This window comes from Anabrus simplex, chromosome 1 (genome assembly GCF_040414725.1).
Source record: "Anabrus simplex isolate iqAnaSimp1 chromosome 1, ASM4041472v1, whole genome shotgun sequence".
In the NCBI taxonomy this organism is placed as follows: domain Eukaryota; kingdom Metazoa; phylum Arthropoda; class Insecta; order Orthoptera; family Tettigoniidae; genus Anabrus; species Anabrus simplex.
This window is the reverse complement of record NC_090265.1, coordinates 673,388,415-673,403,146: the sequence shown is the minus strand read 5'-3', so window position 1 is coordinate 673,403,146 and position 14,732 is coordinate 673,388,415. Positions and strand designations below refer to the sequence as shown.

Sequence of the window (14,732 nt, the reverse complement as noted above, 5' to 3'; positions counted from 1 at the left end):
TTTATAGGAAAACCAGAATGGTTTTTCCACCATCACGTCGAAACGGCTGGATAGATCTCAACCAAACTTCATATTTAGAGTATACTCATCCCGGGGAAGGTTTCGATATGCATATAATTTTAAAACCTTTGAATATACGGGGGTTTATAGGAAAACCAGAATGGTTTTTCCACCATCACGTCGAAACGGCTGGATAGATCTCAACCAAGCTTCATATTTAGAGTATACTCATCCCGGGGAAGGTTTCGATATGCAAATCATTTTAAAATCTTTGAATGGACGGGGGTTTATAGGAAAACCAGAATGGTTTTTCCACCATCACGTCGAAACGGCTGGATAGATCTCAACCAAACTTCATATTTAGAGTATACTCATCCCGGGGAAGGTTTCGATATGCATATAATTTTAAAACCTTTGAATATACGGGGGTTTATAGGAAAACCAGAATGGTTTTTCCACCATCACGTCGAAACGGCTGGATAGATCTCAACCAAGCTTCATATTTAGAGTATACTCATCCCGGGAAAGGTTTCGATATGCATATAATTTTAAAATCTTTGAATAGACGGGGGGTTTATAGGAAAACCAGAATGGTTTTTCCACCATCACGTCGAAACGGCTGGATAGATCGCAACCAAGCTTCATATTTAGAGTATACTCATCCCGGGGAAGGTTTCGATATGCATATCATTTTAAAATCTTTGAATAGACGGGGGTTTATAGGAAAACCAGAATGGTTTTCCTCCATTTTCTCTTATACTATTGATTTTCTGCAAACTTCGTTTACCGTACATGAAACGTCTCTTCATTATAAACAACTTTCGTTTCGTTCATAATTTACCTTACTCTTCACATGACGGAGAAATTTACAATTTTCTGCTGGTACCATGCTCTGCATTGAGTGACCGACAGACCGACAACGTTCCCCAGGGGCTCTGAACTTTGGAGCGTGGGTTGGCGACCACGGGGCCCTCAGCTGAGTCCTGGCATTGCTTCCACTTACTTGTGCCAGGCTCCTCACTTTCATCTATCCTATCCGACCTCCCTTGGTCAACTCTTGTTCCTTTCCGACCCCGACGCTATTAGGTTTGCGAGGGCTAGGGAGTCTTTCATTTTCACGCCCTCCGTGGCCCTTGTCTTCCTTTGGCCGATATCTTCATTTTTCGAAGTGTCGGATCCCTTCCATTTTTCCCTCTGATTAGTGTTATATAGAGGATGGTTGCCTAGTTGTACTTCCTCTTAAAACAATAATCACCACCACCACCACCACCAGACCGACAACGAACCTACAGGTTACCATGACAACGTCTCTGACTGCATGCCAGCAGGGAAGTAACGTAGCCTATTGCCATTTTCCTCATCATGCTTTTAAATTCGTGGTTGTTCCTTGGGTAGAAGGCAAGAGAGGCGTCAATGGGCCTATCTGCGGGATATTGGCGGAATATCGTTGGAGGTTATAACCGCCCTCGAATAGATTAAGTAATAACACCATTAGTCATCTTCTTATTATTTGTTTACCTAAGAATCACTGGACCTAAATTTCTCATCTGTTACCGCTTTATTATATCCATAACTCACACTAGCATAATTTATTGAGGGGCATTTGATTTTCCAATACATTCACTTGGCATTTACATATTTGTCGTTATCCGGCTGTCCTCAGTTATAATCCATTTTCTATTACTTTCGACTTTCTTAACTGTATTATTTTCTTCCTTAATTACGCCGTATGTACGCGAGTGCTAGAAACTACTGGATGTATTTCCACCAAGATTCATATTTAGAATACACCTGTCCTTGATAGGTTTTAGGGCAAATATTGTTTCTAAATCCCTGAACTGACTGGGGGTTTATACGAAACCGAAACAGTGATTTCGTACTTCCACAAAATATACACAACCAAACTTAATGGAAATCTACCTAACTTGGTAGAAATTAATTTCTAAACCTTTTTTCTCATGTGCATCATTTCGATACGAGGATTAATAAGGGGGACTTAACTCACGAGCGGGTGCGTGTAAAGCTTATTCCTTACAACTTGAAAACTACTGAAGACATTCGAACCAAAATTTATATTTAGCATCCACCTGTCCAAAGGTGGGTTTTAAACGTAAATAACATTTCATGTTCCGGAATGGACTGGTGGTTTATAGGGGACCGAAATGGTGATTTTACTCTTCCACAGTATATACAGAACAAGACCAACCTGACTGGAAATCGACCAAACGTGATGGAATTCCACCTCTAAATATTTTTTTCATGTGCATTTTTTCGTCAGGAGGATTAATAAGGGAGATATCATGAATGGTTACTTTTGCAGGTTAAGTCCAGCGGACATAGCCCAAAAGGTGTTTTACATGGAGCAGATTCCTTATCTATATAAATCAAATCGTAACGACTGTGTGCCTCTACACTGACTATTTTAGTGAAATTTTCGTATAGCTTTCCGTTTAAGGGGTAATAATAGCCATCTCCATAATTTTTGGTTTAGTTTCCTGAAAGTCCTAATTTTTACCCGCCTCGCCCAAAATACACATTGCGGCATAATCTGCCAGAAGAAAAAGAAGATAATTGAAATTTGACAAAATTATACGTTTTAGCTTGTAACGAACGGAAAACATCCAAGATCATTAAATTTTTCACTTTTTATCCCCGAAGAATATCGAAATATGCAGGCAATTTTAATGATGGTGCAGACCTTCGGAAATTCCTAACACATAACGGATTGCACAATCTCCGTTCAATTTGGAATGATCTACAACCTTGGTCTTATGACTTTTGCCGTATCTGTATCCCTTTTACGTTTGATTTTTCTCTATTAATCGATGTTAAGTCAGTTTGGAATTTTCACATGCATAATTCATACTTTCAATTACTTATATCAAATACAGAATCATCAAACTCTTCACGAAAATTGGCCCACCCAGTAGCCATATGTGAGCCAAATGCTATGTATGTAGCTGTCACATAATTATCCGAAAAGTAATGTAATGTGAGATAATCTTACAAAACCTTTACCCTGTTCCACGTTTCTAACTTAATCTGACCCAAAAATAGATGTCATATCATAGGACCAGCCATTTAGGCCACTAAATCCGGCGTGTCTTATGGTATAATCCTTTGTCGATATGACGTACGTTTAGTAGCAGTTAATCTGTAAATGAAGGTCTTCAATATTGTAAACACGCATATACTTTCGTATGTCGATCTATATATATTCACTGACTAGCTGATGTACCCGTGCTTCGCTACGGGATTCTCAGAAAGACTGACTTGGTGGTTTTCCTAACTGAATTCAACATAGGTCATTACAAAAACGTCAGTAGGAATGTAGTGATTAAAAGCAATGTTATCGCATAAAATACTCAAATGAAAAACTACACATTTTCTCACTTTCAACGAACAGTACTACGGTGCCGATCTAACAGTCCAAAGTTCCAGAGCTGGAACAACCAGGTCGCAGACTGCCATGAACACTCCTCTGTCATTATTCCGTTCAATATGCACACTACTCATTCCAATCAGTGCCTCAGAGTAGGGATTGAATAGCTCGAATGTTATGATGAACCAGTGTGTTACGTACCAGTAGTATCAGAAAATGTATGAACCAGAGGAATGTCATGCTAAAGAAGAAAGTTTTCCAACTCCCCAGCTATTTCCCGCCAATGTTCAGTCAGGCTGTTATACTCGGTACGCAGTAGTAATCCCATCTATTGGAGTTAAGCGACACCATAAGAAACGAAGAACATCACAGCAAACAATGGTCAATGTAAAGTTATTGTTGATCAGTCTTAAGCGCTTTGGATACTGTAGGCCTTCTGAAATACCACTCTTATCATAGTCGGTCCAGTAAAACTGAATGAAACATAAATGATCGGAAATTGTATTGTCTATAACTTTTGTTATGTAGTACCGTACTTTTCGATAGCACCAATAACATAGGTACCAGTATTGAAAATTACATTTTAGGCGCCTTCCCCTAAACTACCATTTCATCTCGGGGAAAATAAAATTATTTACAGCCTAGACTGTAGTTTCTTATCCCCGACTCTATATGGCGGTTTTCTTTAAATTCTGTTAACCCATTTTCTCGTGGCTCGGCGTTGATATGGACTTAGCAACAAAAATACAAATTCATTAATATCTGTGTTATCAGAGCCGGTACGTTAAAAATGTATAAGACATAAATGATTGGAAATTGAATTCTATATATAGTATTTATCGATAGGACCGCTAATAATATAATTATTCCATAATTCAATTTAAGGCCTTCCCCTAAACTACCATTTCACTCAGCGTGAATAAAATGATTTATAGCCTAGATTGTAGCGGCTCATCCCTCGACTTTACATACCGATTTTCATTAAATTATCTTCAGCCGTTTTCTCGTGATGCGTGTACATACATACATACATACAGACAGACAGACAGACAGACAGAAATTACGGAAAAGTAAAAAGTACATTTTCTTGTTACTATGGACATGACCGATACAGAAATACCATTATTTTCAAATTCTGAGAAAAGTACAGACAAAACTCTTATTTTATATATATAGATGTCGATTTTTAGCGCTCGAGAAAGGGTGGGTCTGCTATTGTAATCAGTTCTCCCCACACCGACTTTGACTGGCAGTAGGAAAGGGTTCCTTCTCCAACTCCTGTGTAACTGTCATTAGTAAGGAAGGCCTACCATTGTAATGAATAGTTCACTTCTCAATTTGACTTGCAGAAGGCAAGTGAACATGCAGTTTTGTTTAAAACTCCCCTACCCGATTGTGTTTGGCAGTAGGTAAGGGTGCCCGCCATTATAAACAAATGTCCTCATCTAAAATGTGACTGGCATTAGGCATAGTGGCCTGCTATTTTGATGGAAACTCACCAACTTGGTGTGACTGGCAGTAAGCTGGCTGGCAGTAGGAAAATGGGTCTGGCATTTTAATGATAACTGCACAACTCAATTTCGAGTGATAGTAGGGTAATTGCCTGCCATTATAATAGAAACTCCTCAACTGTAATCTGTCTGGAAGTAGGAAAGGGGGCTGCCATTTTAACGAAAACTCCCCAAATCGATTCTGTCCGCGTAGTAGGCAATGGGGCTTGTAATTATAATGTAAACTTCCCAACTCGATTGTGAATGGTAGTAGGCAAGTGAGCCTGCCGTTATATCACAAATCCGTAACAAACACTTTACATTGGAAACAACGTACGGGGACCTCCCCATGCTCTTTCTCGGATAACGCTAAGAGACATGCAATTATAAAACAATCTTATTTACTGCATGTACACTATTTCCTTCGATATTCGAATACAATGTAGAATACCGTAGCGAAGCACGGGTACATTCGCTAGTTTGTCAATATTTTTCTTTTAGTACATCACTCCGTTTTTACCAGTCCTTAGCAAGTGTGCTGATGCGTTGTGTTTGTTTAGTACAGTTCATCAGGTGGTGCCTAGGACAGATCATGTCGCAAAGACGGCAGATACATTCTTCGTCTGGGGCGTGGAATCTGGTGGTTGGGCATATTTTCCCGTGGAATCCGTGGACACCGAAGCGTGTGTATACATGGCGTAGTTTGTAGTTTGGGCCCTTCCATTCATTGTCCTTCATTACTTCCATTTCGTAGAAACCTTCAGGTGTCTGCTGGGCTTTCTGTCTCCTTTCTTCAACACGGCAGTCGATGCGGCGGTGTCTGGTAGGCCGAATGTTTGTTTGATGTCTTCCAGAAAGAATGTTTCGTCTGCCATTATTATGCCATTCGATTCTCTGTAAATTTTGAGATCTGTAGGATCTGTTTCAAGTAACTGGTCTTTATATTTTCTATTCTTCTCACGTTTGCAACAGTTAGTTTGTGCCATATTAATTGTATCCCATACGTAACTACCGGGGTAACTTTAAGCTTGAATAGTGCCATTGCAGTGCTCATTGAGAGGTTCTGTGGCTTGGGGATCTCGTACACTGTTTAGGTTGCTGCCGCTGCTTTTTCTATTACGTGCGGTATGAAGGTTGCGCGTGTGGTCTACAGTGTGATACCCAGGTATTTAAATGATGACACAATCTCAAGTTGTTCATTTCCGTTACGTAAGAGGTCGTATGTTGCCAATTTTCCTCTCCTTCTAAATGTCATAACTTTTGTCTTAGCGCTGTTGATGATTAGCAAGTTTTTATCTGCCCATGCTCTGAGGTTATTGAATGCAGTTTGGATATCCGTGGGATCCCTGGATATCAGCGCCATATCGTCTGCGTACATTATTAGCTTGACCTTTTCGGTCCCCAGTTCGTTTATGATGTCCGATGTCATCAGGATGAATAGCATAGGGCTCATCGGGTCTCCTTGCAGAACTCCTCTCGTCTGCGTTAGGGCGGGTGTGATGGAGATTCCATCGTAGATTTCCACCTGGTTTGCGTTAAGTATAGCCTATATTATCTCCCGTTCTGGTAGTGCTTTCTCAAGTTTTTGTATGAGTATTTTCCTGTCAATGCTGTCAAATGCTTTTGCGTAGTCTCTTAAATAATTGAGTATTACTACATAGATTGACATTGTCTTTGCAGTGACAACTTTTTATTTTCTAGTTACATATTATACATATAAGATTTGAAGTTTTACAGGCCTTCAGTGTAGCCAGCAGCACTGAGTACATGTTACCAGCAAAAAGTTAACCTTTGTGTACCGTCAGCACTCCCTAGTCTCTGGATGGTGCGCGATTGATTGCCTGCAGAATGTCTGCAAATGTTCAGAAGCATACCCAGTGCAGTGATTTCTTCATCATAGGCACAAGGTCAAAGTGGCAAGGACTTAAATCCGGAGAGTATAGGGAGGGAGGTGTTAGGGGTGATGGAGCACTTCCAGCCCCAACGACCGTGCAAATCAGACACCGTTCCTGCTTCACGCTCCCTTGCATTACCGTGCAGAATGATGGATTGAATATGAATAACGTGTCATTGTTTCGTTTAAACTGATGCTTTCAAGGCCTGTAATTGTAGAGATGATGTAAGCTTTTGGACTATTGCCATGTGAAGAAAACCATATTGGAGAACAAACGAGATTTTCTTTTGAAGATGTGGAGCAAAGTTCTCAGCGAAACGTAAAATAATTTCACCCCTTTTTCTTGACACGGCAAAAGCCCAAAAGGTTATGTCATATCGTAGTTTTCTTTTCAGCGCTGTACCAATCGTAGGAAAGAATCGCCATAAATTACAAATTGGCGGGGGTCTGCTGCTGTTCTTTGCTTTGATTTGTAGTGATGCCACTCTGTTCAGGTTTGGTTAGTAAGATATGTCCCAAGTCTGATCAGTGGTAATTATCTGCCATAACAAGGGCTCTCCTGTTGATTCATAGTTTTGCAAGTTAGTAAACCAGTGTCATATTGTAGCTATTTCTGCACTTCTGTTAAATAATGCGAACTGAACTTGAGGCAACTTTTTGCAAACGCAGGCGGTTCTTCAGGATGTGAAGCAAGTCGAAAGTGCCCGTTAGGTATCTTGGACTAACTCACGGCAAAAACCCAAAAGGTTATGTCATATCGTAGTTTTCTTTTCATCGCTGTACCAATCGTAGGCAAGAATCGCCATAAATTTCACATTGGTGGGGGTCTGTTGTTCTGATCGGTCTCCACTATCACAGACATAGCCTGCACGGCGTTATCACTTACTGGTGGATGACCAGACCAAGGCATATCTGACATTTTTGAGTCTTTCTCTGAAGGTACTTACCCACCTTGCTACTCTTTTATAAGGTGATATACTTGCACCGTAATTACATTGCAGTCCTTGGAGACAATTCTGTGCACTGCAACCTTAGCACATTCAACTTTTGAGTTCCTCTACTGATGCTTTGAAAACATTGCAACTGTATTATGTGACCGCTTGTTCACAACTGTTCTGGTTCTGGTCCTGTTATCACTGGATACACGCATTCGGAGGACGATATGGAGATAACGTTAGAATTCAAGAGGACAAATAGGGGCAAATATTCGTTTATAGACAGTGGAGTTAGGGATTGGTATAACTCGCCAAGGGAGATGTTGAATACATTTCCACTTTCTTCGCAATTATTTATTAAAAAAAGGCTAGGTAAACAAGTGATAGGGAATCTGCCACCTGGGCGACTGCCCCAAATGCAGATCAGTAGTGAAGGGTTTATTCATTTGCTCGAAGTGAGTGTAGGTATTCAACCTACTTCTATATATATATAAAATAAGAGTTTACATGCTAGTCAACTTAACGGACCGCAAAGAACACCTGCACCTAAGTTTCATGCTAGTTTGCATCTATATGGTCCTAAAAGGAAAGAAAATAAAACAAACCCTCACACCGTTTGCTTAATCAAGTACGTTTTGTAAGAACATCTGAAGCAGACATATTAGACCCTTATGATGGAATGGCCTGCAACATCAGTTCTCCATTACACAGTGGATCATCAGGAGGTCAAGGAGCATTTAAAGAACTTTCTGGGAATATGAATAAGTAAAACTTTATATTTTAATTTCCTTATATTACTGACTATATACAATAAAGCATTCAACTATAAATCAATTTTCTTGGAATAGTGAAAAGTAGCGTACACAATTTTAGAATTATTTGGGAAGTCTTTGCATTAGAAAGCACTTGAACAAGTTCGGCAGTTACTTCGCATTTTGTGCCTTTTCTCCCTTGGCACTTTAATTTGGAACTTGGGTGGCAGCAGAGGCTCCTACCCGAGCGATCGGGAAAACACGCTCCCCTTCAGGTTGAGGCAAAGCCTAAACAAACAAAAAAACAATTAGTTTACGGAGAGAAAGATAGTTAAAACAGGATAACTCAAAATATGCATACCTTGCGAGGTGCTTCAGTATTGAGGATTTCATTGGAAGTGTGAGTGGGTGTAATTGTGTTAGGGTCAACATCCTCGGGCAATGTGTACCGTCTCTGGAATTCGCGAGAGATGAATCCGTGCTCGTTTAGTATCTCTTCATGCTGTTTTTCAACCAGAACAGAATTTCTTACAATCTTGACAATTTCCTCAGGTTTGAACTGCTGGACATCAGTGTTTGCCTGAAAGAATGTAGTACTCGTCTAAAAAATTTGTCGAAATTCAACCACATCACTCCAGGTGATTAAATAAGCAATACCACCTTACCCGGAATCCATCCTTATCGTACTGAATGTTTGACACGCCACTGTCACGGGGAGCCATTTGACGCCACTGTCTCAAGTACATGGGGTTAAGATTTGGAAACAACATATCTTGGTCGAAGAGGCCCAGTGCAAAGCTTTCATCGAAGAGCGATCTTGGGCGGAAAACGTCCCACTCGCCAAAGAAATCATTCATGATGTATGGAGCAAGAGACATCTGGAACAGTTGAGAATTTACCTTTAATGTGGTTAATGCCAGTCTGATACAGCAGTTGCTGTGCAGAATCTGCTGTAAGAGGAGAGTGAAAGTTGCAAAATCCTGACCTGGCTAGGAATTGACCCCAGGGCCTTTCGAAATGAAGACCATTCAGCTAAAGAGGCAGACTAAAAGTAATCAAGATTTGCAACATTTTGTAACGCTACTCTTGTCGGAAATCACCCGGAGCAAATCGAGCTGCTTTTCTTTGGATTTTTTCCAGTTCTTGAATCGGGTAATCCTGGTGAGGGTCCCATACACTGGAACCATACTCTAGTTGGGGTCTTACCAGAGACTTATATGCCCTCTCCTTTACATCCTTACTACAACCCCTAAACACCCTCATAACCATGTCCAGAGATCTATACCCTTTATTTACAATCCCATTTATGTGATTACCTCAATGAAAATCTTTCCTTATATTAACACCTAGATACATACAATGATCCCCAAAAGGAACTTTCACCCCATTGATGCAGTAATTAAAACTGAGAGGACTTTTCCTATTTGTGAAACTCACAACCTGACTTAACCCCGTTTATCAACATACCATTGCCTGCTGTCCATCTCACAACATTTTCGAGGTCACGTTGCAGTTGCTCACAATCTTTTAACTTATTTATTACTCTATAGAGAATAACATCATCCGCAAAAAGCCTTACCTCTGATTCCACTCCTTTACTCATATTTATATAGATAATAAAACAAAGGTCCGATAATACTGCCTTGAATTCCCCTCTTAATTATTACAGGGTCAGATAAAGCTTCACCTACTCTAATTCTCTGAGATCTATTTTCTAGAAATATAGCAACCCATTCAATCACTCATTTGTCTAGTCCAATTGTACTAATTTTTGCCAGTAGTCTCCCATGATCCACCCTATCAAATGCTTTAGACAAGTCAAGAGAGACTCTATTGAAGTTTACGTTCCTTTGGACTTATACATTTCAGTTGCCGATACATCAGTTTCAAACAAATGTGCAGAGCTCAATTATGTCAAAACACCTCCCAAGTACTAATTAGAAAAGAAAGGTTAATCATTTACATTTTATTTTGCCGAGTTGGAGCATTTAAAGAAACTTGTTTTTGGTAATATGAATAAGTAAAAAAATGTTATATTTTAATTCCCTTATTAACTATATACAAAATAAAACATTTAGCTATACATTAGTTGTCTTGGAATAGTGAAAATTATCTTACACAAATTTACAATTATTTGGGAAGTCTTTGCATTAGAAGCCACTTTGAACAAGTTCGGGATTTACACAACCGTGTTTGAAAGAGAAATTACATTGCAGTTTGTGCCCTTCCTCCCTTGGCACTTAATTCATGGTACTTGAGTGGCAGCGAGGGCTCCTACCTGAGTGATCGGGACAACACGCTCCCCTTCAAGTTGAGGCAAAGCCTAAACAAACAATAACAATAATTAGTTTACGGAGAGAAAGATAGTTAAAACAGGATAACTCAAAATATGCATACCTTGCGAGGTGCTTCAATAGTGAGGATTTCATCTGAAGTGAGTCTGGATGTAATTGCGTTAGGGTCAACATCCTTGGGCAATGTGTGCCGTCTCTGGAATTCACGAGAGATGAATCCGTGCTCTTCTGGTCTCTCTTCATACTTTCCTTCAATCAGAACAGAATTTCTTACAGTCTTGACAAGAATTTCCTCATGTTTCAATTGCTGCTCATCAATGTTTGCCTGAAAGAAGGTAGCAGTCTAAGAAATCTGTCGAAATTTAACCGTATCACTCCAGGTGTTTAAATAAGCAATACCACCTTACCCGGAATCCATCGTTTTCGTACTGAATGTTTGACACGCCACTGTCACGAAGAGCCATTCGACGCCACGATCTCAAGTTCATGGTGTTAAGTTGTGGAAACTGCACATCTTCGTCGAAGAGGCCCAGTCCAAAGTTTTGATCGAAGAGCAATCTTGGGCGGAGAACGTCATTCATGACGTATGGAGCAAGAGACATCTGGAACAGTTGAGAACTTACCATTAATGTGGTAGAGGAGCCGGACAATGGGATGGGAAAAGAAACACCCGTGGCCTTCAATAAGGTACATTTGCAAGGCGTGAAAAATGGGAAACCACGGAAAATATCTACAGGGCCACGGACAGTAGGATTCAAATCCACAATCTGTCGAATTCATGACCACAGCGTTTGGCAACTTTCCCGTTCATTTGCATTGGGAAGAGGACAACATGCTATCATATGAATCGAGAAATTTTATGAAATAAAAAACGCAATTTAATATTTTGAATGAGCCACAGATTAAGATTTACTGTACGGTATGTGCTGAAGGCGCGTTCAGATCAAGGTGTAAAGAGAAAAAAAAACCCATGGTGCAACAATTCCGAGGGCCATGGCCTACGAAGGGACTTCTGCTCAGCCCGAAGGCCTGCAGATTACGAGGTGTCATGTGGTCAGCACGACGGATCCTCTCGGCCGTTCTTGGCTTTCTAGACCGGGACCGCCGTCAGATAGCTCCTCAATTGTAATCACGCAGGCTGAATGGACCTCGAACCAGCTCTCAGATGCAGGTAAAAATCCCTGACCTGGCCGGGAATCGAACCCGGGGCCTCCGGGTAAGAGGCAGGCACGCTACCCCTACACCGCGAGGCCGGCTGTAAATTTGAGTGGCCAAGTCTAAAACAGCAGATCCTGCAGGATACCCTTAATAGAGCAGCACCGGCCATAGCAAGCACTTTAATGGGTAGATATATACCGTTTGTTAGGAGCGGGAAAGAACTGAACACACCTAGTTGATTTTGGAATTTGGCATCCCATGCATAACCGCAGGCTTGTACCGGCCTAAGAAACTCATTGGCTGTCCAAGACAGTTGCCTTAATGTACAGTGCCAGCACATGGCTGGTGTGAAAACTGCAAACCACTGATAATCTTTAGTGTTGCCGACGGTGAGATTCGAACCCATCATCTCCCGAATGTAAACTCATAGCTATTCGACCCTAACCGCGCGGCCAACTCGCTGTATATAGTCACGTCACTAAGGAAATAGGTCTGATTGCATCTACTTAATCCCTGCGATTATACAGTACCACGTACTTTCATTCGTATTATTTTGCACTAATGTTTCACTTTTCGCGGCAAACCAATCGCGCGGTTATTCATCGCAAGTCTGCGCCTGGCCTAATTCACACCATTCATTCATGCCTGGTATTACAGTATCACCACTAACGCGTATTGCGTCGGCGTCAAATAATCATTCCGGTCGTAAAACGGAGCGCAGTCCACGAGGGTGACAGGAAAAGCACCCGAGGCTCAGCAACGAGTACTTTATTAACAGCACTGTTTTTATAGAATTTTTAAAGGTCTTATGGTAACGATGGGAGAGGAAAGGCCTAGAAGTGGGGAGTAATCCGCCGTGGCCTTAAGATACAGCCCCCAGCATTTGCCTGGCGAGAACATGGGAAACCACGGAAAACCACCTTCAGTGCTGCAGACAGTGGGGCTCAAACTCACAGCTGCGCGCCCCTATCCGCACGGCCAACTCGCCCGGTGAGTTACTTTCATGGTCCAGAATTGAGCCTTTCACACGGCATTATGTGTGATGCATATGCGTTATCAAAATGAAGTACATAACCAGGACATCGTAATTCCTAAGATTTTTTGAAAATGGCTCATCAATTTGACAGATTCAATTCTTGAATAGGTCACCAGTAGCGTAGCCTGATCGAAGGATGGCGGGGTTATAGTTTTCAAAACGATCAAACATAATGAAGGTGCTTGTACGTGTGTGGTGCGCGCATGCACGAGCGGGATAAGGACACTTGATACAAGTCAATTATATTGATATTCGGATTTCAGTACATTACAATATAGAACAAAAACAACATGATCAATTTGAATAGTTTTACGGCGAATGGTATGTTCAAATTACTGTGGAAAATCGAACGTTCGAGGCTTCTTAGAAATCTGCTGCTTTAACAATTTTGTCCCTGATTATATTGAGTCGACTTTAATTTATTTCAGTTTATGTTTATTTTCTTTTGTAAAAATTCCATGGTGGGGGGGGGGTGTTCCGGGTCCAGCCCTCCCACCCCCCCCCCCCCAACGCCCTGCGCCCTGCTGCGCCCCGTAGGTCACTGGCAAATAAAAGTCTTAGGGCAATAGGGGTATGACACCTGGGACGACTAACAGAATCTTAGTCCTAAGGTATTCATCCCAAGTAGCCTTTCTATACGTTTATAATCTTATAACCTCGCATGGAGAAGCTTTCCGACGCTCTTGTTTCAGTACGGGGATACCGAGCAAATACAGCCGGTCGAGAAATGCGAGGATAGCAACACTTCACTTTGTGTATAGTCTGCTAATTCTGCGTGCCTAATTATTTGTATTCCACTTACGGAAACTATATGAAAATTTGCATGTAGTGCAAAATTTGGATAGCTAGAGCCAATAAGAAGATCAACGTACTACACGAAAATTTCCTAATATTGGAAGACTATCGCACTATCAGTTTTCCAAAGCCCTATAAGTAACAAGTTTTTGCAAGTATTGTTCGCTTTTATTTTTATTTATTAAACACGTAACTTGTTGTAGAGATTAAATTTGGAATTCTCAATGCACATGAACACTGAACAACAAATTTAGTCTCAGATACAGATGCTCGTGACTAAACACAATACCCCGTGCTTTATTTTTTATTTATTCATTTATTTATTTGTTACGCAGCATCGGCACTTTTTTCTCGAAAGATTCGGAATGTTCATCACATTTCCTGAGCAGCGTTTGCTTATGGTTCAAAATCAAGCTTCTTTGCTTGCTTTTGTTAAGTTTATATATAAAGTGACTCACGATGAAACTCGTGCACTATCGTAATCTATTTCTTTCATTATGAACAGAAATTTGGGCGATTATGTTTTTATGTGCAATGTAACGTATGTCGTATTATTATGCCACTACTTGTTATCTTGTCCCTAAATTAACACAAGTATGTCTGCTTCTTTCGTCTTATGCTGCTACTCGAGGTCACAAGGACACTCATGCAGACCTCGATGGACAGGTTTAAACACCGTACGTTTGACTCTAAAATGCGATACGAAACGCAGGAGACAAGTTCAGTCTATCGTCAAGAAATCGACAAAATTGTCAACAAGTCATTAAACTGTGCAATGTGTTAAAGATAGATATAAAACTACAAACCGGATTGAAAATAAGGACAAAATAAATCAGAAAAGAATCTAATTCCACAGATGGAACTTTGGACACTACGAGAGGTTAATAAGAATCCAATGATTAGTGCTTCAAAACTTGTGATGGTTGAGGAACATACAGAGAAGAAAGCCGATCCAGAACCAAGTAGGCGCATTATCAGGAAAGTAATAAGTATGGA

General features: G+C 40.7%; 1 protein-coding gene across 1 annotated transcript; it reads right to left on the bottom strand.

The window, feature by feature from the left end:
* Positions 1-8,461: 8,461 nt before the first annotated feature.
* On the bottom strand, positions 8,462-11,344 carry LOC136886192 (alpha-crystallin B chain-like). The gene is made up of 6 exons (XM_068227236.1): positions 11,155-11,344; positions 10,851-11,072; positions 10,732-10,776; positions 9,119-9,331; positions 8,815-9,033; positions 8,462-8,741 (listed from the first exon to the last, which is right to left on the bottom strand). Exons 1-6 carry the CDS (start codon positions 11,326-11,328, stop codon positions 8,661-8,663), a joined length of 954 nt encoding a protein of 317 aa, XP_068083337.1. The 5' UTR covers positions 11,329-11,344; the 3' UTR covers positions 8,462-8,660.
* Positions 11,345-14,732: the final 3,388 nt, after the last annotated feature.

What these genes read in the sequence shown, in the direction of transcription:
- LOC136886192 (XM_068227236.1), bottom strand. Translation starts at nt 11,328, where the DNA reads ATGAATGACGTTCTCCGCCCAAGATTGCTCTTCGATCAAAACTTTGGA. An exon ending in GTGTTGTCCCGATCACTCAG is followed by an intron (nt 9,332 to 10,731) that starts GTAGGAGCCCTC and finishes CAACTGTTCCAG; the next exon opens with ATGTCTCTTGCTCCATACAT. An exon ending in ACGATAAGGATGGATTCCGG is followed by an intron (nt 9,034 to 9,118) that starts GTAAGGTGGTAT and finishes ACATTCTTTCAG; the next exon opens with GCAAACACTGATGTCCAGCA.